This window comes from Colossoma macropomum, unplaced genomic scaffold (genome assembly GCF_904425465.1).
Source record: "Colossoma macropomum unplaced genomic scaffold, Colossoma_macropomum, whole genome shotgun sequence".
Classification (NCBI taxonomy): Eukaryota; Metazoa; Chordata; class Actinopteri; order Characiformes; family Serrasalmidae; genus Colossoma; species Colossoma macropomum.
Window position 1 is genome coordinate 32,798,866 of NW_023494786.1, and position 25,922 is coordinate 32,824,787.

The 25,922-nt window shown below is 40.6% G+C and overlaps 1 protein-coding gene across 1 annotated transcript in view; it reads right to left on the reverse strand.

Moving 5' to 3' along the window:
- Window positions 1-1,026: 1,026 nt before the first annotated feature.
- Window positions 1,027-25,922, reverse strand: part of tox (thymocyte selection-associated high mobility group box) — a 110,768-nt gene continuing 85,872 nt past the window's right edge. Inside the window, exons 5-10 of the mRNA XM_036565381.1 lie at window positions 18,004-18,252; window positions 16,173-16,400; window positions 12,002-12,082; window positions 10,361-10,705; window positions 4,124-4,269; window positions 1,027-2,584 (exon numbers count right to left, since the gene is read on the reverse strand). Coding sequence (XP_036421274.1) covers window positions 2,548-2,584; window positions 4,124-4,269; window positions 10,361-10,705; window positions 12,002-12,082; window positions 16,173-16,400; window positions 18,004-18,252 — 1,086 coding nt within the window. The 3' untranslated portion in view covers window positions 1,027-2,547. The remainder of the gene's footprint in view (window positions 2,585-4,123; window positions 4,270-10,360; window positions 10,706-12,001; window positions 12,083-16,172; window positions 16,401-18,003; window positions 18,253-25,922) is intronic.

Here is a 25,922-nt window from a genome sequence, read left to right on the forward strand (position 1 = left end):
TGCTAGGCTGTTGCTATTATCCCAGGTAGTTGATGGACCTTTGTTATGTTATCCTAGGTAGTTGCTAAGGTGTTGCTAGGCTGTTGCTATGTTATCCCAGGTGGTTGCTAGGCCGCTGCCATGTTATTCCATGTAGTTGCTAAGGTGTTGCGAGGCTGTTGCTATGTTGTCCCAGGTGGTTGCTAAGTTGTTGCTAAGTCACTGCAATGGTGTCCCAGGTGGTGGCTAATGTATGTGTGTGTAAATACAACTATATGAATATGTTATATGGAATTTTAATGAAAACCGTATGCGTGATTAGTCCCAAAAGCATAAGTGCACTATCTTGTATAGACTTTAAAAACAAAAAAAGAATAGAATAATAAAGGGAAGAACAATAAGATGGCTGTCAAGCTAACTTATGGAATGGAATTACCAAACAAATCCACTGAAAATGCAGATTTAATAACTCTGCTGTCAAAATAAGAGTCAAACATAATTCTACTCTTAGATGTAAGTTTACTTAATTCAAGTGAATGCTAAAACTACACTTCAATAACAATAGTTACAATAATAACAATAATCATTATTATTATTAATGTCATTAGTCATTGTACTTTGTTTTCACAAGAACTGCTAATAAGCATTGACTAAGATGCACTTAAATGAGTGCATATATGGAGTAAATTATCACCTGTGGAAAGAAACGCCACTTTTTCCCTACATTTTTTCTACCGGCCCCCCTTGGAGAAGACCACCTGGCTAGTGGCCCCCAGGTAATTTGTGTTTGAGAGCCCTGTTTTAGGTTGAAGAAGATGCAGCGTAGTTCTAATGCTGGATGGTGAACAGCTGATTAATTAGAAATTACACATTATTATCTCTATTTGTTAAAATAATGAGCTGAATGTAAGTTAATACATAGCACAGCATCTGTAATACGTTCACTGTTGTACAATATATAAATATCACAAAACTCCATGCTGACAAAGCTGCGCATCTCAGCGTATGAAACATCTGTGGTGGAAATAAAAACAGAACACACGATAATTGATTACTGCACAAAAATGCAGGTTTGCTTTTATTCTTCAAACACAATAAAAACTAAATAAGAATTGTTCACATTATCGCCTGGATCAATCCTGCCAAAAAAAAACAAACAGAAAATAAACCAAAAAAATACAAATGAACAGAAAAACATCCCCAGAATCGCTAACATAATTACTTTTAAAAACACCTACAGTTATTTTTTTTTTCTCATAAATAGGCGCAAACAAGTACCATAAAAAGATCTCATATAGACACAGTGTAGAGGAATAGTAACCGATCAGCCATATGCCAGGGTTATACAGCGAAATCCAATCTGCCACTGCGTCCAATTAACACCGTACAAGCTTCTGACACTTCCATAGACATGGTTTGGATGACAGTATCATCAATATGGCAGAAGTGATACAAAAAAAGTATTTTGCGTAGTAGAAAATAAACTTTTTATCCTTTCCTTTCTTTTAGGAACTCATTTCATGCTACCTCCAGGTTTTTTTTCCTTAACGGCATCAAATTTTTTTATTAAAACTGGGAAAAAAACAAATCTAATCCGGCTGCCAAGAAAATACGTCAGCTTTTCCCCTTTTATGTACTTATTTATTAATTTATTTTTACTTCTAAAACGAACCGGCATGGCCCAATTCGAAATCACATTGGAAAAAAAACAAAAGCAAAAAAAAAATCAGATTTTTATACTCTAGGAGTAAATAATAATCACACAGATTCTATTTACAGCTCGAAATTTCTGGGGGGGGTGGGGTGGGGTGAGGTTGGGGGGCTACGAAAGCCACTAACGCAGTTCATAGCGGCGCCTATGAACGATCACTTTATACTTACAACAGTTCAGTTTTCTAAGGCAGTTCACTAGCAAAGAGCATTAAGGAGAGAGAGAGAGAGAGAACTATACAAAGGGGAACGAGAGAGCCGGAGAGAGAGAGAAAGGGCGAGAGAGATAGAGATAGAGAGCGCGTGGGTGGGGAGAAATAAAGGAATAACCTACACGCTCTATTTATGTGATTTTTTTTTCCTCATTTTTTTCAGACTGTAATTGAATTTGTCTTTGCAGTTTTGGTTTTCATTCCGACAGTAAGTGCTTACAGATCCGTTTAACTTGCGCTGTTTCACCGAATCCCCGAAACAGATTCTTCTAAATGGGACCAATGTTACAGGAGAAATAGGGATGGGTGGGGGGGGGAGTTATATGGGGGGGGGATTAAACCTTCGGTGATTGTATTTAACTTTTATTTTATCCTACATTTTTACATTTTCCATTTTCATGCCCCCCGACTGTCTGAACGTCAGAGGCTTCAGAGAAGAAACGTTTTCCGAACCCCAGATCGAGGGTCCGTCTGAAGAGCGAGTGATGAGAAAACTCATTCCAACACACAAACACACGGCAATCGGTTGTTTTAATGTGCGTTTTGTGCGCGTTTTGCCTGAATGAGGAGGCCGGAGATGAACAGTTGGATTGAAAGCAGAACTGCCTTGGTCCTGTGAAGCTGCAGATAGGGAGGATGGTCTCAATCAGGTCAGATACAGGGCTTTATCCCTCTGCAGAGCGCTGTGGAAGACACAGAGACATGTGCATGTATTAGAGAAGGCCTAATGATTTCTGTAAAATTAAAAATTGAGGTCTGTAATCAAAGCAGGTCTTGCAGCAATACTCTTATTTGTACGTTTTTGGTTGGAAACGGAACAGGTTAACATCTTGAATAGAAAGCTGTCCAATCAGGATTGTTTTCTCTGTGGTATCTAACTAGATACAGCAAAGCGAGCTCTCTCGTTGGTTAGGACTTCAGGAGCTGAAGGCCTTACATGTTAGATTAACCACCAACATAATTAGGAAGTGACAGAGGAATCAACCAATCACTCTTTAATTTACAATGGGACCAGTTATGTGAGAAAAACATCACTCTAGTCCTTGAGAAGTTCTAGATAACTGACTGTTATATGAGTCGTTGTCTAAGCAAGTTTGGGTCAGTTGTTAGGAATGGAAAACAGTGGCGGCAGCTCAATGCAGGACACTTCAATGATGCATACAAGCACATATATGATACACATAAACACATATATGATAATGTCTGTTATATGCATCAAATAAATCACACGCAATATCTTTTACAAGATTTAAATGTGCATATGTATTAACTCCATAGGGGCACTAGCAGAAGCTAGCATTATCACAGAGGTGTTTTATTCCCTCGAGCTTTGACATTTATGGACCCAGCTCTAATATAAGCCTATAATATAACAGAGGTGTGAACTCCAGTATTCAGTTAGCTGTTCCAGGTGTCAGGATTCCAGTGGCAAACCATGACTATTAGAGCTGGGAATTCAGTTTGGGACATAAATGTCAAAATTCTTTTAAAAAATGATGAAAAAAGCAATCTCTGTGAAAATGCTAATTTCTGCTAGCAGCCTATGAGATTTCTAATTGCATGGTAAATACAGAATGCTAAGCTATGTAGTATGTCATAGTATGCTAAGCTATCGCTGGTGCACATAAACATAAACATCTAGTTCTAGACTAAACCATCTTGAACCTTGTAACAGACAAAGAGGCCAGTGAGTTTAAGTTCAAGGTGGATGTTTCTAATAAAGTGGCTAGTAAGTGGAAGTACAAGGTGTTTCTAACAAAGCGGCCAGTTAGTGGAAGCACAAGGTAAGTGTTTCTGATAAAGTGGCCAGTGAGTGCAAGTACAAAGTAGGTGTTTCTAAAAAAGTGGCCAGTTGAAAGAAGCACACGGCTGGTGTTTCTAATAAAGTGGCCAGTTAGTGGAAGTACAAGGTAGGTGTTTCTAATAAAGTGGCCAGTTAGTGAAAGTACAAGGTAGGGGTTTCTGATTAGGGGCCAGTTAGTGGAAGTACAAGGTAGGTGTTTCTAATAAAGTGGCCAGTTAGTGGAAGTACAAGGTAGGTGTTTCTACTAAAGTGGCCAGTTAGTGGAAGTACAAGACAGGTGTTTCTGATGAAGTGGTGAGTAAAAGGTCAAAACCCCTACATCACTTTAGTGGCCTCAATGTGGGATAAAATGGCCAAAGAGTGTAGGTACAAAGTAAAAGTCCCCAGTAATCAGGCCTCTAAGTTTAGTATTAGTTACCCGTTTCCGCAGTAATCTGGGGTCCAGTCCAAACCCTGTCCAGGCCCGGTCCTGCAGCCGGAGCGATAGTCCATGGAGGGGGACAAGCCCGGTCCAGCTGAGGAGACATTTATCATACTCTGATATTCAGCCTGGAGGGGAAAGCCCTGAGAGAGAAAACAGCAGAGGATTAGCACAGCGACAGCGCTGGGATTGAAAATGCTAACAGTTAGTGGAAGAATTCACTATCATATGACAGCAACAGTTTAGCCCCAAATCAAGTTTAAACAGTTTTTTTGTAGCTTCTTTAGCTTCAGCACTGGAGCGCTAAGGTTAATGTAATGGAGTACAAGTAATGCAGGCATCTGTACACCAATTAAAACCTGCATGACTAAATCTTCATATGCACTGCTCTGCTAAAAACAGTAGCCGCCTGAAGTTTGTCTGTACTCTGAAACTGGGTAAATGAGTTTTTTAGAATTAGATCTAAGGCCTGTGTCACTGCGTTAGAAGTTAAAATCCCTGATGTTATTTTCTGATTCCTTTCAGAACTCAGTGAACCCTTTTATCATGGCCACAAAAAAAAACGCAAAAACATCTCGTCCAGTTTGCGTCACGGTGTTCTGAAGTGGACATAATAAAGCAGCCTCAGTTGAACATTAGTGCACAAGTGCGTTCTGTGTGGTGGTGGTGGTGGTGGTGGGGGGGGGCGGGGAGAGAGTGAAATAAACGAATAAACGACACAGATATTCTAATTTGAAGACTTTTCCCTCTGTTCTTATTCCGTAAGAAAGAGTGCATGTGAAAGGGAAGTTAATCTCGCGGGTACACAAGAGAATCTCGCCTGAAAGAGCAAGACAGCAGGTGGCTGAGCTTTTTTTCTTTTTTTATCCTTCCCCCTCCAGAGATTCTACCTATTCATGGAGTGTTCCTCAAATTCTTCCCCTTCATTCTGACACAAAGACTCCATCTGCCCTTTTGTGTCCCTCCCCTCCCCCCAGCCGGCTACGAAAAAACTCAAACCGCCACCCGTTTTTGTTTGCGCTCCACAAATATGCAAAAATGAATCGTGGATTATTACTCCCCTTTGGATTTTAAAGCTCCTCCATAAAGGACGGATCTGTGAAACGGGTTTAAGATCCCCCCTCCAAACACACACACACTCACACACACAACCATCCCTCCTTTCCAGAAACGGAGAGGAAGAAAAGCCAAGTTTAAGCGTTCTTACTCTACTCCAAAAGATTGACACAGCCGTACAAGGAGCCCTGTGGTAATCTAAAATTGGACTTCAGACAAATTCGTATTATAATCTGCATGGAAATTACAGACTTTTTTCCCTGCCCCGCTTTATAACTCTGATCATCCACTGCAACAGTTAATTTGTCTGCCAAGGGGCGATAAAAACCAACACATGAAATTCAATCAAGTAGCTGCTCTTTTTAACACAACGTTTCCCAGAATTCCCAGGAAGAGAAAACTTACAACAATGGGCTTTCATATTCAAATGGGATTTTTTTTTTTTTCATGGGAACTTTCAACTGGAAATATGAGTTTCTCTCTGAGCGATTAGCAGCGTCAACATCTCTGCTGAGAACAGATGGGAGCAAACTGAAATATCCCACTGTAATACACTGTAACACATCAACACACTGTAACACACTAACACAAACTCACTGTAACACACTGTAACACACAGTAACACACTGTAATACCTAACACACTGTGACACACTAACACACAAACCAATAACATAACACACTGTAATATACACTGTAATGGAATGCAACACACTAATATACACTGTAATACACTGTAACACATCAACACACTCTAACGCACTGACACTGAAACTCACTGTAGCGCACTGTAACAAACACACAGAACACACAGTAACACACTGTAATACCTAACACACTGTGACACACTAACACACAAACCAATAACATAACACACTGTAATAGTGTTTATAATATATATATATAGATAGATAGATAGATATATTATGCACACCAGCTCACTGTAACACACTGCAATGCACTACAAAACACTGTAGCACACTATAAAACACTGTAAAAAATGGTGACACATAATACACTGTAGCATATTTTAAACTACCGTAAGAGTCTGTAATGCACAACAAAACACTGAAACACAGTAACACATTATAATACACTGTAGCACACTATCAAATACTGTAAGGCAGCACAATGCACTGCAAAACCCTGTAACACTGTAAAACACTATAAAACAGTGTAATGTACCATAACTCATGGTAATACACTGTAACACACTATAATGCACTGTAGCACACTATAAAATACTGTGTCACTTTAATGCACTGAAACACTAACACACTGTAAAACACTAAGTACTACAAACACTAACACACTGTACTTCACTGTAACACTGCACTGTAAAACACTAACACGCTGTACTGCACTGTAAAACACTAACACACTGTACTTCACTGTAAAACTAACACACATGCTGTTACCCACTGTAATACTCTGTAATGCACTGTAAAACATACACAATGATTCATGCTTCCGCACTGCATTACACTGACACGGTAACACACGGTCCCCCAGGCTACACTGTAAAGCTCACTGTAAAGTGAGTTAAAGGTCACTCGCTCTCTTCATGGAGCTAATCTCAGTTTAAACCTCACTCACCCTCCTCTACCTTCATCTCTCTTCTCCTCTCTTCCTACATCTCTCTTCCTCTCCCTCTTTCTGCTTCTCCCTCACTCTCTCCCTGCCTTTTTTCTTCTTTTTTTTCTTTTCCTTTCTTTGTCTCTACTTATTTCTCTTTATCTCCTCTTTTTTTGATCCCACAGTTACATGCACATTTACGCTGTTAGTGTGTGTGTATATATCAATGTATGAAAGAAAGAGAAAGACAAAAAAGACAGAAGAAAACAAAAAAGAGAAAAAGCACAAAAAGACGGGATTTAGAGAAACACATATAGAAAGACAAGAGAGAGATGAAATTGAGAGAAAGAGAGAGAGAGAGAGAGAGACAGAGAGAGAGAGAGAGAGAATGGACAGAAAGACAAAGAGAATGAAGGGGAGAGAGAAGAGAGAGAGCGAGAGAGAGAGTGAGATAGAGGAGAGAGAGAGAGATAGAGAGAGGGAGAGGAGAATGAGGGAAAATGACAGAGAGAGAGCAGAGAATGAGAGAAAGAGACATAGAGGAGAGAATGAGGGAGGGAGAGAGAGATAGAGAGAGGAGAGATAGAGAGAGGAGAGAATAAGAGAGAGAAAGAGAGGAGAGAGAGAGATAGATAGAGGAGAGAGAATGAGAGAGAGGGAGAGAGGAGAGAATGAGAGAGAGAGAGAAAAAAAGAGAGAGAGGAAGAGAGAGAGAAAGAAAGAGAGAGAGAGATACAGACAGAGAGAGAGGGAGGAGAAAATGAGAGAATGAGAGAGTGAGAGAGAGACAGAAAGAGAAAGAGAGGAGAGAGAGAGAAGAGAGAGCGAGAGAGAGAGAGAGAAACAGACAGAGAGAGATACAGACAGAGATAGAGAGAGAGAATGTGAGAGAGGAGTTTTGTGTGTAGACTTCAGCAGGAGCTAACGTGATCTCCGTCTCCTCAGAGCGAGCGAGCTGCTCTCACAGAGAAGAGAGAGAGAGAGAGAGAGAGAGAGAGGAGAGAGAGAGAAAGAGAGAGATAGAGAGAGAGAGAGTGTGAGAGAGGAGATTTGTGTGTAGACTCCAGCAGGAGCTAACGTGATCTCCGTCTCCTCAGAGCGAGCGAGCTGCTCTCACAGAGAAGAGAGAGAGAGAGAGAGAGAGAGAGAGGAGAGAGAGAAAGAGAGAGATAGAGAGAGAGAGAGTGTGAGAGAGGAGTTTTGTGCGTAGACTCCAGCAGGAGCTAACGTGATCTCCGTCTCCTCAGAGCGAGCGAGCTGCTCTCACAGAGAGCAGAGAGGGAGAGAGAGAGAGAGAGAGAGAGAGAGAGAGAGAGAGGAGAGAGAGAGAAAGAGAGAGATAGAGAGAGAGAGAGTGTGAGAGAGGAGTTTTGTGTGTAGAGTCCAGCAGGAGCTAACGTGATCTCCGTCTCCTCAGAGCGAGCGAGCTGCTCTCACAGAGAGCAGAGAGGGAGAGAGAGGGAGAGAGAGAGAGAGAGAGAGAGAGAGAGAGAGGAGAGAGAGAGAAAGAGAGAGATAGAGAGAGAGAGAGTGTGAGAGAGGAGTTTTGTGTGTAGACTCCAGCAGGAGCTAACGTGATCTCCGTCTCCTCAGAGCGAGCGAGCTGCTCTCACAGAGAAGAGAGAGAGAGAGAGAGAGAGAGAGAGGAGAGAGAGAGAAAGAGAGAGATAGAGAGAGAGAGAGTGTGAGAGAGGAGTTTTGTGTGTAGACTCCAGCAGGAGCTAACGTGATCTCCGTCTCCTCAGAGCGAGCGAGCTGCTCTCACAGAGCCGAGCGGTTTGTCTTCCACACTGATGTATTCATCAATCTCAATGTGTTTTTTTATTCTGTCCAGCTTTAAATCACATCCAAATCCTAATGCATCTGTTTATTACACAGAGAAAATTGAAAATCTGTCTGTGTGATATGGAGGGATTTTTTCAGCGGCTGGCCCACATAAAACACGCTGGCAGATATTAATGGCTTCTCTCCTGACCTCATTCTGCGGAGTGAGAGATAGGATGAAGGGCCGGAAATGATGAAAAATGAAATGGAGGAGCATCTGCTGTATAAACACAACTGCCTATAGTCACAGACACACACTCTACACACACAGCGGCTCCGCACAACACATCGCCTGGTAACCGGTATTGCGATATCAGCCTCTGCAGTACTGATAGGCTGCAATATACAAAAGAGGCCTCTAACCAATCACAATGCAGGCTGTGAGCATCCTGACCAATCACAGCTCCAGATTTCTGTGGGTGTTTGGATGAGCTGAGATACATAAATATATATATGTATGTACAGGGGACATTATTACATATAGATACATACATACAACAGATATTATTATATTACATACATTTCAGTGTAGTAGTCCTGAGGTTATATAAGTTTATATGACTACAAATAATTAGTAGGAAGCTGTCTAAATAAATAAACAGAGCTATAGAAAATTCTGAAATGGCTGCATAACGTTACAACAAAATTAATATCCATAATGCCTTGTATTTCAAAAGTGATAAAGCAGAAAACTGCACAAAACGCTGTTCAGTTGTTGCTGCCAAAATACTCCACATACTAATTTAAAGTACCTTTTATTATAGCAATATAACTATACAGATTATTATTACATAAAGACACTGAATTACATATAATACACAGAGGACATACTGTGGATGTATGTGTGTATGTGTGCATGTATGTATGTGTATGTGTGTGTGTGTGTGTATGTATGTATGTGTATATGTGTGTGTATATGTGTATGTGTGTGTATGTATGTGTATATGTGAGAGTGTATGTGTATATGTGTGTGTGTATGTATGTGCATATGTGTGTATATGTGTATGTATATGTGTGTATGTATGTGTATATGTGTGTATATGTGTATGTGTGTGTATATGTGTATGTGTGTGTGTATGTATGTGTATATGTGTGTATGTATGTGTGTGTGTATGTGTGTGTGTGTGTATATGTGTATGTGTGTGTATGTATGTGTATATGTGTGTGTATATGTGTATGTGTGTGTGTATATGTGTATGTGTGTGTGTATATATGTGTATATGTGTGTGTATATGTGTATGTGTGTGTGTATGTATGTGTATATGTGTGTATGTATGTGTGTGTGTATGTGTGTGTGTGTGTATATGTGTATGTGTGTGTATGTATGTGTATATGTGTGTGTATATGTGTATGTGTGTGTGTATGTATGTGTATATGTGTGTGTGTATGTGTGTGTGTGTGTATATGTGTATGTGTGTGTATGTATGTGTATATGTGTGTGTATATGTGTATGTGTGTGTGTATGTATGTGTATATGTGTGTGTATATGTGTATGTGTGTGTGTATGTGTGTGTATATGTGTATGTATGTGGGTATGTGTATATGTGTATGTGTGTGTATATGTGTATGTATGTGTGTATGTGTGTGTGTGTATATGTGTATGTGTGTGTGTATGTATGTGTATATGTGTGTGTATATGTGTATGTGTGTGTGTGTATGTATGTGTATATGTGTGTGTATATGTGTATGTGTGTGTGTGTATGTATGTGTATATGTGTGTGTATATGTGTATGTGTGTGTGTATGTATGTGTATATGTGTGTGTGTATGTGCGGACTCACCTGCGCCATAGAAGGTGAATGCAGTGGCAGTGAGTGGCTGCTGATCTGCTGCTGCTGCTGGTGCAGGCTGAGGTGCTGGTGTAATGGTGGGCTGATCTGCAGGGGTGGGGGGGTCGTCGCCATGCTGTTCATGCCCACTGAACCTGGCATGGGGGCGCTGGTCCGGGGTGGGCACCCCCGTACCAGGCTGTGGGGAAGGTGGGGGTTCAGGCCGGGCTGCTGGGGGTACGGGGGTCCCATGTAGAGACCTGGGTGGGACTGGCCCGCTCCAGGAAACACCGGCGGCTTCGGCCCCAACATCTGAGAGGCCTGGGACACCTTCACATCACCTGGGTCATTGTAACTCTGGAGGAAGATTAGAGCACAACCTTCAAACTTAATGGTAAAGCAGTCAACAAAGAACTGAGGCTACCACAGTAAGGCTTACTTTAATGCTGACCATTACCCACTTGCTAAACGTAGCTGAAAGTTAGAGGAAGTAGTGTTAACATGCAGTCACACTAATACTAACTGTAGACTAATGCTAACTGTACACTGACATTAAATGCCCCCTCCTGCTAGTTAACCCCTTAAAATCTTGGGCTTTTTACATACTAAGGCTTATTATTCAGTAACTACAGGGACTTCAGTGCAAACTGGCTGAGCTGTTCTTAGGCTATTGAAGTGTGTAATAAAACTCTGGGCCTGCTGGCACGTCCTGGCCATTTAAGGGGTTAATAATACCTGAAATCTAGTACAGACTGGGTTAGCATGTTATTACGCTAACTAGCATGCTAACTGTTCCCTGCTAACTAATAATACCCTAAAGTTAGTTGAAGTTGTGTTAGCATTATGCAATTACACTAACGCTAACTGTTCCCCTCTGCTTTTTAATAAGTCCTGAAAGGGGGAATTGCGTTAGCATGCAATTACACTAATAGTAACCGTTCCCCACTAAATAATAAGACCTACAAGTTAGTGGGAGCCAGGTAAGCATTTTGCAATTAACTGCAATTACACTAGTGCTCACTGCAATTACACTAGTGCTAACTGCAATTACCCTAGTGCTAACTGCAATTACACTAGTGCTAACTGCAATTACTCTAGTGCTAACTGCAATTACCCTAGTGCTAACTGCAATTACACTAGTCCTAACTGCAATCACCCTAGTGCTAACTGCAATTACTCTAGTGCTAACTGCAATTACACCAGTGCTAACTGCAATTACACTAGTGCTAACTGCAATTACTCTAGTGCTAACTGCAATTACTCTAGTGCTAACCGCAATTACCCTAGTGCTAACTGCAATTACACCAGTGCTAACTGCAATTACACTAGTGCTAACTGCAATTACTCTAGTGCTAACTGCAATTACTCTAGTGCTAACCGCAATTACTCTAGTGCTAACTGCAATTACCCTAGTGCTAACTGCAATTACTCTAGTGCTAGTTGGCATATATTGCATGTATGTCCATAAATGACCAAGCTGGATATAAGGAAAATCTATATATGCTAATAGATGTCACATATTTGAAAACCATATATTTGCCATATATCAGATTCCCATATGGGATAATATCTGAAAGCTAATGGAGTTGGGTTACCACTTTATTTATATAATAGACACGCCCGAACGGCCATACAGTTTCTTCTGGTCAATACCTGAGAGACGAGACTGGCCCTGTACGCGGCCAGCTGTTTCAGATACTCCTTCTTCGCAGTTTCCGTCTTCTTTTTGTACACCTGTGAACAAATAAACAGTAAAGAAAAGCACAGTGAAAGCGAAATCCCCTCATATTCTCATGTACAAGGGTTTTTTCCCCTTCGAACCTTAATGGTGCTCCATTTACGAGCTCAAAAGTGAAGCAGTTGTTGTTGGAGTGCTGAGCGCTGGTTAAGTAAGTGCACTGGAGCTTTAGCCATCAGCGCCGAGTTTATGGTCCCTCCATATTTCCCCTTTTAGCCGTCCCATATGTGTAATTATTTGCCCATCAATATATCAGCGGTTATTGCCCCCACCAAGAGAAACCAAGTGAAAGCAGAGACATAATGTTCTCTCATCAGGTAAACATCTTGTACTAAGTACAGGCTCTCGCTGTTCCACCGGCAGAGTTATTTACTGAGAAAAAATACAACTATAAAACAAAATTGTACAGAAAAAAGAGCTGTTTTGGCAAGAAAATGAGATGGAGAGATGGAGAGAAGCTAAAAGTGATCTATTTATTTCTCTCTGAACATCTTCATCTAAAAGCTTCAAAGGTCAAGATGTTTGGACCAGTCAGTGCTACAACAAACTTGATAATTCACTGTTTTTCAGTCTTATGAGAGGAAAAAAGAATGAAGCCAATTCAATTCAATAACAATTCTAGCCTGAAATAGCTCAAAACTGCTTGCAGTGTGAAGTAAGTCACACTATAACATTAGTACCCACCACTTACGTACTCAACTGTAAGTACTATTATTGTGAAATAGAAGTGCGTTGGGGCAACAAAAGCTCTGCCATTGAGACAACTAGACCACACAAACTCACAGAGAGCTCCAAACTGTCTCTGGAAGCAACATCAGCACAAGAACTCTGCGCTGGGAGCTTCACAAAATGGGTTTCCGGGCTGAACAGCTGCACAAAAGCCTAAGATCACTATGCGCAATGCCAAGCGTCGGCTGGAGGGGTGTAAAGTGCCGCCACTGGACTCTGGAGCAGCGGAAATGTGTTCTCTGGAGTGATGAATCACACTTCTCTATCTGTCAGTCTGATGATGAATCTGGGTTTGGTGGATGCCAGGAGAACGTTACCTACTGGAATGCACTGTGCCAAAAGTAAAGTTTGGTGGAGGAGGGATGATGGGCTGGGCTGTTTTTCAGGGTTTGGGCCCCTCAGTTCCAGTGAAGGGTGATGTTGATGCTGCAGCACAAAGACATTTTACGCAGTTATCTGCTTCCAGCTTTGTGTCAGCAGTTTGGGGAAGACCCTTTCCTGTTCCAGCGTGACTTAGCCCCTGTGCACAAAGCAGCTCCATAAAGACGTGGTTTGACCAGTTCGGTGTGGAGGAACTCCAGTGGCCAGCACAGAGTCCTGACCTCAAACCCACTGAACACCTTTGGGATAAACTGGAATGTTGATTGTGAGCCAGGCCCTCTCGTCCAACATCAGTGTCTGACCTCAGAGATGCTCTTTTGACTGAATGGGCACAAATTCTTACAGACACTCTACGAAATCTTGTAGAAAGCGTCCCGGAAGAGTGGAGGCCGTTACAGCCGCAAAAGAGGGGCAACTCCATATTAATGGGTGGATTTAGAACGGGATGTCCAACAAGCCCATATAGGTGTGAGGGTAAGGTGTCCACAGACTTTTGGCCATATAGTGTATATTAAATTGATGAACGATTTCTGTTAACATATTCTGCCACCCAGCTTTTCTTAACAGAAATTTTGTACTTCAACTAGAAGTGGTTAAAGAAATATGTCGCTGCTGTCGAACGAAACCTCGTAACTCCATTTTTGCCATTTTTCAGTTTTTTTCAATTTGAAAATGCCTGTTACTCTTTACATTGTGTGTAAATTTAATGATAAATGGACCAAAAGAAACGGCCCAAAATGACTTGGAAAAAAGTCTGGTTCCATTGACTGACATTAAAAGTAAAGTATGTTTTTTCCTTCTCCTGTAAAGTTACCATTTTGGAGATACGAGGTTTTGATCCAACAACAGTGATACAGACGTGGCATTTAGTGTTATTAGCGATGCCCTGCTTTAAAAGTACGATTACTTGGGAATGACGCTTCATAACAGTATTATAAATGGATGTCTGTCACCTTATTTTGAGGGCCCTCATGTCAATACAATGTTATTCACTTCATAAAACAGCCCATCTTGCATTTAGTGCCATCAACTGTTCATGAACACTTAATTCTTTCTTTTTTAATTGTGTTATGAATTCTCAGTCTAGGTAGCCCTTAAATGAAGTATTACCAATAAAGTACATTGAATTAACTTGATGCTAATGTGTTCATCACATCCACATGAGTCAAACAATATTAAATGAAAACAGGCGTCATTCGGTTTACTTACCGTAACATATTCCTAATATATTTTATAAAGTTAATATGTTTAATTTACTTTCATTTTCAGCGCAGCAGCTGCTGAAGGAAATAAAATGAAACTTATCGGAGAACAGAGACAAACTCTCAGAAAATCAAACCCACCTGCTCACAAAACGGGGTTTTCTTTATGTTGGTTTTGGGCAGAAAAAACCTGTATGACACTGTTTTCACACTTTGAGCAAAACCCAAGCTGATTTTAGACCACAGAAAGAAAAAAAATCTGTATTTCTTTTTGCCTACATGAAAGGAAATTAGCAGAACGCTGGAGTCACAGTGTGCCTGTGCGGCTGCTCTGGCTGTCATAACAAAACTAAACCTGCAGCACGTGCAAAGAAAACAAACTAAATTACCTAAACGTGTCTCTTTTGCACAGCGGCACTGCTAACACTTCTGCCCCTGTTTAAATAGTGTTAATATCACCACTGTGAGCTCACGCTTTCACCAACAAACGGCAGGGACGGGGGCTGTCCCCTCTCCCTCAAAGGGTTAAAAAGAAATTTTAGGGGAAAAACCGTCAGATTTGTTTTGTATTCGGTGAACGAATGTAGCTTTTTTTGACGCGATCATTCCTGACAGTTCCGCCGAGGGCTTACGTGCTGAACGAGCTCGGCTCAGTGATGTCACTCGTTTAGGTTCAGACAGATGAAAAATTAAAGGACTTGATTTACTATTATTAATTTTGATTATTAGTAGTAGTTTCAATCTGTGTTTTTACACATTACACAAACTAGGGCTGCAGTCAAGACCACCTTTACTGAGTCAAGACCGAGTCTAAAAGGGGTAGAAATGCAGTCAAGGCCGAGTCTAAAGGGGTACAGACCGAGTCAAGACCAAGTCTAAAGAGGCAGAGATCGTCTAAGGGGGCAGAGACCAAGAAAAAACCAAGACTAAAGAGGCACAGACTGAGTCAAGACCAAGTCTAAAGAGGCACAGACTGAGTCAAGACCAAGTCTAAAGAGGCACAGACTGAGTCAAGACCAAGTCTAAAGAGGCAGAGACAGAGTCAAGACCAAGTCTAAGAAGGTAGACGCCGAGTCAAGACCAAGTCTAAAGAGGCAAAGACTGTCTAAAGGGCAGAGACGGAGTCAAGACCAAGTCTAAAGAGGCACAGACTGAGTCAAGACCAAGTCTAAAGAGGCAGAGACAGAGTCAAGACCAAGTCTAAAGAGGCATAGACTGAGTCAAGACCAAGTCTAAAGAGGCAGAGACAGAGTCAAGACCAAGTCTAAGAAGGTAGACGCCGAGTCAAGACCAAGTCTAAAGAGGCAGAGACTGTCTAAAGGGCAGAGACGGAGTCAAGACCAAGTCTAAAGGGGCAGAGACAGAGTCAAGACCAAGTCTAAAGAGGCAGAGACAGAGTCAAGACCAGGTCTAAAGGGGCAGAGACTATGCCAAGACCAAGTCTAAAGGGGCAGAGACGGAGTCAAGACCAAGGCTAAAGGGGCAGAGACTGAGCCAAGACCAAGTCTAAAGGGGCTGAGACTGAGTCAAGACCAAGTCTAAAGGGGCTGAGACTGTCTAAATAGGCAGAGATTGCATCAAGACAGAGTCTAAAGAGGCCAGAGACTCAAGATCAAGTCTAAATATAATAGACCCTGAGTCAAGATTGAGCCTACAGAGGTCAAAACAGATTTAAGACCGAGTCTAAAGGGATCTGAGACTAAGCTGAGGTTGAGTCCAAAGGGCTGCAGACCCTTTTTTGAGAGGCAGTGTGTGTAGCAGAAGTAGGAGGTACCTGTTTCTGTTCCTCTCCCAGACCGTCCCACATAGAAGCCACAATCTTGGACACCTCTCCAAAAGTGGCGTTGGGGTTTTGACCTTTAATGGCCGCCTGTGTGTCTCTGAAGAACAGAGCGTAGGCAGATACGGGTTTCTGTGGCTCGTTGGGGTCTTTCTTCTTCTTCTTCTTGGGGGTTTTGGGCTTTTTGGCCATGTCTGAGGCAGCTCTCTTTTCCGCACCGCTCTGGAAAAAAAAAACAGAAGCTTGTTATAGCAAGTTCTTAAAATATCTTCTGCTTTCTCTCACTGGTCACTTTATTAGAAACACCTACCTTGTGATACCACTAACTGGCCACTTTATTAGAAACACCTACCTTGTACTTCCACTAACTGGCCACTTTATTAGAAACACCTACCTTCTAGCTCCACTTTGCAGGTGTGCAGTTACAGACTGTAGTCTATCTGTTCCTCCACAGTGTATCAGCCTCCCTCTACCTCATTAATCACTGGTCACAGAACTGCTGCTGGCCAGATATAATTTGCGGGTCAGCATCTGATAGGCTGAGAGCAGTCCACCACCCAAAAATATCCAAAAAAGAGCCACTCTGTGGACAGAAACCTGACCATTGATTAAGTTCTAGAGGACGGCTATAAATCTATTCCTTTCAAACTGAACACCAGCAAAGTGGAGCTACACAAGAGGGGTTTCTGATAAAGTGGCCGCGGTATATACGATACTTTTGAAAACAACTGCGTTGGAATACATCGCTAAGAGTGACTTCCAGCTTTTAGTGTGTGTGTCTCATAAATGTATAAACAGCAGCCCTTCGTAATTGAGAGGCGATGCAGGTCGTTTACAGCTGTTGACGTTTTAATGACCAGCCCTGGGCTCCCTTTAGGTGAGCAGGACTCCTGGGCTGAAAAGTTGAGCTGATTGCACGAAGCTCAGGGGCTCTCCAGAGAGTTCTGAAATGGCCTCGTGCTCTGGAGAACCAGGAAAGGCTGGCGAAAAAACCGCTGGAGCATTAAGGACCATCATTAGATGGCAGAGAGAAACTGTTTTGTTTTTTATACTAGTCCTGGATTTTCTAAACAGATGTCAGTAAAGAAGGCCAATAGTGAGAAGTGACTCCCACTAATGCTTTATTTTCACTGTTTTCGTCTTTGAGAGACGAGATCCAACCATATGTGCAGATTAGCTATTAAAAACGGTAATTTAGTCAAATAAATTTCGAAATAGAAAAGTTTGGTATGATTTTATGTTTGAAACTTTTAAAATTATACCATGTTGAAAAATAAGGCAGCTTTAAAAGTATTCAAAAAGTCTGAATATCCTCAAATGTCATGCGGCACATACGAAAAGAGTGGGCGGGGTGTTGCATCATAAAGAGGACACCAAGTGACCTTTATGGTTTAATGCCAAGGTCAGTATCTTTTTCACAAATGTTCAAGTTTTTTCTGAGTCACAGTTGGCTCAGCTGCAAGTGTGCTATTATTATTATTATTATTATTATTATTATTATTATTGTATTTATTTAAATTTGAGTTCCAGAAAAAAGGTGCATATGTGAGTCTAAGTACAAATACTAGTTTATACAGATTTTAGTATTGACAAACAACTAAAATAGAGTAAAATAAAATAAATTAAAATTTTTCATTAATGTGCAGCTGCAGCACCTGGAATTCCTTTTTAATCTGGTCTATTATCACAAACCAAAGAAAACAAGTGCATCTGCGTTTCAACTTTTTTGCCAAGCGTCTGTTCTTTTTTTATTATTTTCAAAAGTTAGTACTTTTATTTATACTCGTTTTGCACAACTTCTTCTTGTGTGTGTGTGAAACTTCACCTTCAGAGCTTCCTCAGCATCGTCCTCGTGCACCGAGCTGGAAGGTGAAGGTGTGGCCGATTTACTCTCGGGAGGAGACGGAGAGCCGTGTGTGCCGTTTCCACTCACGCCCAGCTGAGAGCTGAGCTGCGACTGGTTGATGGTGGTTAGCTGACCCTGAGGAGCCATGCCCGACTGGACCCTGGGTCTGAGCGGGTCGACCTGCGGATGGCCGCTGTATCGCGAGTCCGAGTTAACCATCTGCTGCATCTGCCACAAAAACAAAGAGTAACGAATCTGCATTACCACAAAAAACATGAAAGCAAGTGAAAAAGACAACCGCACCCTCTAAACCACAGGACACTGCAGCGGTGCTCCGCCTACACAGCGCAGCGCAAACGGTAACAAAACCAAAACGACACAAACTCAAACCATCTTAACTTTTTTTTTTTGAAGCTGTTCTTTCAACACGTTAACTAAAACTGTGGCAGAGCGCTACACAACAGTCTCCTCAGCCAACACTGTTCCCACCAGTACTGTTAACTTTGAAGAGCTCCCTTCATTTGTGGCACCTGAGCTAAAACATAACTGGTTACATTTAGGTTACAATTCTTTTGTACGTTATGTGACCTAAACTCAGCATGATATTAAATTAAGTAGATAAAAATATTACTTAGAATGTATTAGTTTCATGTCACAAGTAATAATAATAACTATAATGTATAATATATAATAATATATAATAATTAAATGTATCTTTTAACATCACAATGACACAGTATATAGTGTAGAGAATAGAAAAATACATAACATACAAAATACACAAATCTAAAAAAAAGTACATAAAGAGTTCAGGTTTAATTAATTCTATCCACTTATAATAAGTTTTAATACATTATTGGCTGAAACTGTAATATAATTTGGCCCAAACTGCATAATAACTTGGGCCAAAGCTGTAAGAGAATTTAGGCCACAGCTGCAAGAGAACTTTAACCCAAACTGTAACATAATGTTGATCCAAACTATAAAATAACTTTCACCTAAACTGTACTGTAACATTGGCCCAAACTGTGACGTAAAATTGGCCCATACTGTAACATTATCTTGGCCCAAACTACAACATAACTTTGGCCCAGACTGTAATAAAACTTTGGCCCAAACTACAACATAATTTTGGCCCAAACTGTAACATAACTTTGGCACAAAACTGTAAGAGAACTGTGGCCAAAACTGTAACATAATTTTGGCCCAAACTGTAACATAATTTTGGCCCAAATTGTCACTAATAACTTTGGCCAAAACAATAAGTGAACCTTTATTAAATTTGCAACATAACTTTGGCCCAGACTGTAATAAAACTTTGGCCCAAACTGTAACATAATTTTGGCCCAAACTGTAACATAATTTTGGCCCAAATTGTAACATAACTAAGAATAATAAATAATAAGCCAAAACTATAAGTGTACTTTCACTAAATTTAGAACATAACTTTGGCCAAAACTATAAGAGAGGTTTGGCCCAAACCGCAACAAACCTTGGCCCAAACTCTAAGAGAACTTTGGCCAAAACTGTAAATGGATTTTGGCCAAAATTGTAACATAACTTTGGCCAAAACAATAAGTGAACTTTCACTAAATTTATAACATAACTGTGGCCAAAACTGCAACATAACTTTGGCCAAACCTATAAGAGAACATTGGCCCAAACTGTAACTTCGGCCAGATTTTGGCCTAAACTTTAAACTAAGATTGGCTCAAACTGTAAGACAATTTCAGCCTAAACTATAAGAGGTCAGTGATGCAGTAAGAACAGCTTTGCTTTTTGCCGAAGGGTAAAATCACTTCTTCCCTGCCTGGAGCCTCTGTGGCTGTGCTGAGTCACCTGACACCACCTGCAGCAGCAGGTGAGCTGAAATCTACCCCACACCTGCTATTGTTACGCTAACAAAGCCCCCGACAGGTGGAGCTTTAGGGGCGGACAGGGGAGTCCCACCTTACTGCCCGGAGCATGGCCTCCGGCTGAAGAAAAACAACAACAGTGTCTCAGCTTAGAAATCTTCTAAAGCTGAATGATCACATCAGTTAAAGCCAGAGGAAACGTGCCTGACACGACCTGCAGCAGCGGAAACACTACAGGCTGAAAGAGTGCAGGCAACAGCAGCAACAAACTGAAACAAACTGCTTTGGGGAAAATAGATGATAATAACTGCTTCCACAGATTTGGCCTGTAGGTCTGGATATATACTGCTGATTAAGAAAATATTTATCCATTTATTTCCATTAAAAGTTAAATTAAAGCATTTTTCCTCATCCTGTAAAGTTGCTTTTTTGGAGATAGAATTTATATGATAACTTTACAGAAGGAGGAAAAAACATACTTTACTTTTAATGTAAGTCAATGGAACCAGACTTCTTTCCAAGTCATTTTGAGCTGTTTCTTTTGGTCCATTCATCATGAAATTTACAGATAATGTAAAGAACAACAGGCATTTTCAAACTATGCCAAAAACTGAAAAACGACATAAATGGAGATATGAAGTTTTGTTCTGACAACTGTGATATATATATATTCCTATTCGTGACACAACAGGAATATATATATATATATATATATATATATAAAAATATATAAAATGGCTCTATGTAGCACCAAAAAGGTTCTTCTTGACATCATAACAATAGAAGAACCTTTTGTAGTGTTATATAGAACCAGTTTCCAAAAATAACCACACAGAACACATTCTCTATAAATCTGAACGATCACTTCCATTTAAGCATGAAAACCATCTTTTTTAAGGCTGTAGTTCACAGAAATGATAACATTGCCAATAATTAATGAGAACAGCAGTTGGAAGTTGAATAGCAATAGAAGTTGGCTGGGCAGGTACAGCACGCTTATTAATGTACGTCGTCCCTGGACGTCTAAACTAAAGTACAGTCACAAACGAACACGCTGCGAGTGTCATTAAGCCAACTGCTGACCACTCCGGTCCCCTCACTGTTAGCCATCTTTGGTTGGTCTACTCCAGTAATCGTGTGTAATTTTTGCCGGGAAATTAGTCGGGCTAGTTTGTTCCCAACCGCAAACCGATCAACTCCAACTTTGCGGTAAACGTGCACTTCTGCAGAAATGAAAGTACAGAGTGGAAATGCGTCTGTGAACAGCGGGTTTAATTCAGAGTTTAATCTCTGTCATGGCGTAGAGTGAAAAGGTAAAGCTTTCGTTTTTGGTGAAACGAGCTTGCGCGTTCTCACCGTGCAGGCCGGCCGCATGCTCAGCGTTTTTTCTGCATCATCCCACTCTTTCTAATGAAACATTTGTGTATTCTTTTAGGGGAGGGGGGGCTTTTTCCAGCTCAGCAGACAATGCCCACCTTGTGTCACGAATAGGAAGATAATGTGGTCACTGTTGAGCTGGAACCTCTGTAGTTTTTAAACCACGCACAGTGATAAAGGTCAGCTTTCTGTTTCCTCACCAAATGAAACTCGAAGACAAAGCTCAGTGTTTTTTTCTCACTGTAGCTCTTTTAGCAGAATGACTGTCTTCACAGCTAATCAGATACCTTCACTGAGCTGAGGACTCAGGACAGCCTTAAACTGAATATACATAAATACATATCGTAACATATTATATTACATATTATAAACACAGAACGAGCTATCTGGACAATACAACAGAAAAACACCATATATAATTACAGTACACACAGATAAACATAAATGCGGAAAATTATATCATGAATTTCTTGTTTTTTTCAAAACAGCAGCTGATATCTTGCCAGAAGAACAAAGTTAACGTAACACCTGAACATAATGAAGTATTTATTAGACAAAGCAGGTACTGGATGACAACAAACACACTGAAATACATAAAATCATTACTTAGTATAATAATATTATAATAATAAGTTTGTATTTATTGTAATATTACTGTTATCACTGCCTAGATAAATCCATTTAAATCTAAATTTCTTGGGTGCTTAAAACTTTTGCACAGAACTGTGTGTATATGGATATTTTGCATTTTTATTATTTCTTTTTTATTTACATTTTTTGAAAAACTCCAGCTACATTACATCACAGTACATTCATATCTAATAAACGTTAATGTGTTTTCCTTCCTCTGTGAAATTACTGCTTTGGAGATACGACGTCTTGTTCCGACAATCGATATACAGTACTGTGAAAAAACTTCTAGACACCCTACAAAAACATTTATCTAAGCAATAAGCATTTGCTCAGTAAAACATTAATATTACAATAAATACAAATAACATTAATACTCAGTCTGCACTGTAAGAAGTGGCTCATCAGAACTGCCTGAAAAAAATAGTTCATGCTGTAACGAGCAACTGAACTAGTTTTACTCAACTCAAGAAATTACTTTGATTGAAAAAAATCGTTCATGCAAAGTTGGCTGAATAAATTAATTTACCACTTCAGTATTGTCATTATATGCTGTTACCTGCGCCTCCTTGTAGTCATTACTGCACTGCCTCTGTATCTCAGGTCATAGATCTTATTACATACTTTTGTATATTTTAGTTGTATATATGCCTGTACACAGATTTTGGTATATATTCTTCTTTTTATATTGTTTCACCCTTATTATTATAACTGTCCTGTGTTGTGTGACTGATACTGAACGCTAAATTTCCTTCGGGATCAATAAAATATCTTTCTGTCTGTCTGTCTGTCTGTCTGTCTGTCTATATCAGCTGTTTTTTTTTTTTTAAATCAGAAATTGATTTTTTACTGTATTTGTGTTTATGTTCCTCTACATTAATGATGTATGTTGATTTTACAAGCAAAAACACACTTACTACATGCGTATATTTGTACGTATATGGAAGAAGTTCAACACTTTATCATACATTTTCTGTTAATTCTGTTCATTATTTTATCTTAAAATTATACGTTTATTTAATGTATCTTTTTTTGTTTAAATTTTACTTTCCTTTTGATTCTCTGTGAAGCACTATACTACTATACTATATAAATTATTCAATGTAAGTTTGTGTGTGTGTATATATATATATATATATATATATATGTATATACATAGTCTTAAAGATGGTTCTTCAGGGGTTGTTTAGTATAGGACATGGTTATGTTTAGAGCAAATGAGTTCCATATAGAACTTTTTCCATGCTTAAATGTCCTTTGCATGGTAAAATGGTTCTACAGATTGATGGACAATGTGCTATATATGGTTCTACATAGCGCCAAAAAGGGTTCTGCTACTGTTACAATGTCATGGTTGTAGCAATAGCAGAACCCTTTTTGGTGCTATATAGAAGCATTTTCAAAAGAGTTCGGAAGAGCCATTTCATGACGTAAAGAACCCCGTATGCATGCAAATGGTTCTTTGAGTTTTCACTGTCCACTGTCTTTAACCCCCTTGACAAACCATAAATAAATAAAAAAACAATAATTATAATAATATATAATATAAAAATATATAATGCACCATAATACAATATATAGTAAGTATTTATATATATATATACACACACACACACATATATATATATATATATATACACATACACACACTCACTTATTGCTTAACTTCTACTGTACTTATATGGCTCTATAGAGTACAGAGAGAGAGAGAGAGAGAGATGAGTGAGCGAGAGAGATTGTGTTACAATGTATGTGGATGAATGGTGGAAAGCTGTAGAAAGTATTGAATTGTGTGTGTCAGAGAGAGAGGCTGCTGGTATTTATCATCTCCGCTCGCCCATTAATCTCCACTACAGAGAGGACAAAGGCTCGGCCGCTCTGAATAGAGGTCACATGATGAGGTCACTTACAAAACCCCCTAAAGGTTGCCTGTGCTGCACTTTTTAAGTTTTAACTAACAAATGCTACCCCTCCGCCTCCCCCCGCCCGCACCAACCCCGCCCCCCCACCCCCCCCCACCATCACATCCACTGACCCGTACTGCAGGACAGGTCATTTTCATTTCATATCAATTTCATTTAAACTGCAATTTCACTTACAGTAGATATTAGATTTGCATGCTGGCCTGGCCGCAGCACGGGGAGAGAGAGAGGGAGAGAGAGAGAGAGAGAGAGAGAGAGAGAGAGAGAGAGAGAGAGAGAGGGAGAGAGAGGGATGCAGTGCTGTAAGAAAAAATACAGCAGAACTTTTCCTTGCTCTCCAATGACATTTTAAAGGGAGGAAAATAATGTCTACTTTACGCAGCCTGTCACTTCAGGGCCACTTTCACATCCTTCTGTTTCCATTAAAAAGGTATAAATAGCTTAAGTGCTGGAGCAGATCAGAGCCAATTGTTTGCGCTGGGTAATAAAACCACAGCGCAGCGATAAGCACTTTCTCCAGCTCCGTAATGAGAGCGCATTTCATGTCCTTGTGCAAGAGCACACAGAAAAAGCACAGGAACAGTCAATACCTATTCATTTCAGAGATAAAACGAACATTTAAATACATATTTGGTCATTAAAATCAAACTGATTTGACTACACAACTGCAAATGTCTATGAATCACACCAAAAACTACATAATATAAAAGAAGCTACAGAGAAAATGGGGCTCCTGACGACCACCTGGAAGAGCTGGTCGACCCCAAAACTGCCCCCATCAGATAATCAGCACTTAAAGCTTTCATCTCTGAGAGAGAGGAGAAAATCAAGCTGCTTCAGATCTGAAAACATCCACAGGTGTTTCTGTCCATCCTTCCACTGTGAGAAGACGACTCAGCGCTGTGGGTCTGAAAGGATGTGTAGCTGATCAAGAAGAACCTCACTGAGAAAAGGAGACGGACACATCAAACAAAGAAGCTGAACGATGGACTGACCACCCCAGAGTCCAGACCTCAACACCACTGAATGTGTTTGATTACTTCAGAAAATGATCAACCAGCTTCTAAGACTGAACTTTGGAGGTGTGTCTGCAGATTCTTTGAGGAACTGAAAGTGAGTCTCCTGAAAAGAATGGAAGCTGGAATGAAAGGAAAGAGGGACTCACTGAACACTGAACAAAAACAGAAATCAAAAATGAAATTTAATATGTTTAGTTGTTTATATTATATATGTGTATATATATATATATATATATATATGTGTGTGTGTGTGTGTGTGTGTGTGTGTGTGTGTGTGTGTGTGTGTGTAAACATAAAAATATACCTTTTAGTAAATAATTTATAATATTTAAATCCATGCTCCAAGTTGAGTCTTCCTGGGCCTCTGACTTCAAACTGTCCAGGCTATTTTAAATAATCCCAGCCTGTTGTCTTGTCGTTGATTTAAAATAGCCCAGCGTTTATTATGACATATGGGAGTAAATATGAGCAGTGAGGTAATTTGAGGTAAACCATCTTAAACGCTCATTACGCCGCACATCATCTGTAAATGTCAGGGCGTAATTACACTGGGCTGAATTTAAAACAACTGTATGCAGCTCCGCAACATTATTCAGCCTCACTCTCCTGCCTAACCCTGCATCTGTTTAAAAACACGCTAAACGAATGCGTCTCCACGGCAGTGGGACGGCGTGGAGCTGCAGGAGGACGCTGTAGATCTGCAGGGGTACAGTGTGGAGCTTCAGGGGACGGTGTGTGGAACTGCAGGGGACGGTGTGTGGGTTGTAGGGGGACAGTGTGTGGAGCTGCATGGGGACGGTGTGTGGAGCTGCAGCTGGATGGTGTGTGGAGCTGCAGGGGGACGGTGTGTGGAGCTGCAGGGGGACGTGTTTGGAGCTGCAGGGGGACGGTGTGTGGAGCAGCAGTGGGATGGTGTGTGGAGCTGTAGAGGGGCGTGTGTGTGGAGCAGCAGTGGGACTGTGTGTGGAGCTGCAGGGGGACGTGTGCGGAGCTGCAGTGGGACGGTGTGCGGAACAGCAGAGGGATGGTGTGTGGAGCAGCAGTGGGATGGTGTGTGGAGCTGCAGGGGGACGTGTGTGGAGCAGAAGTGGGAC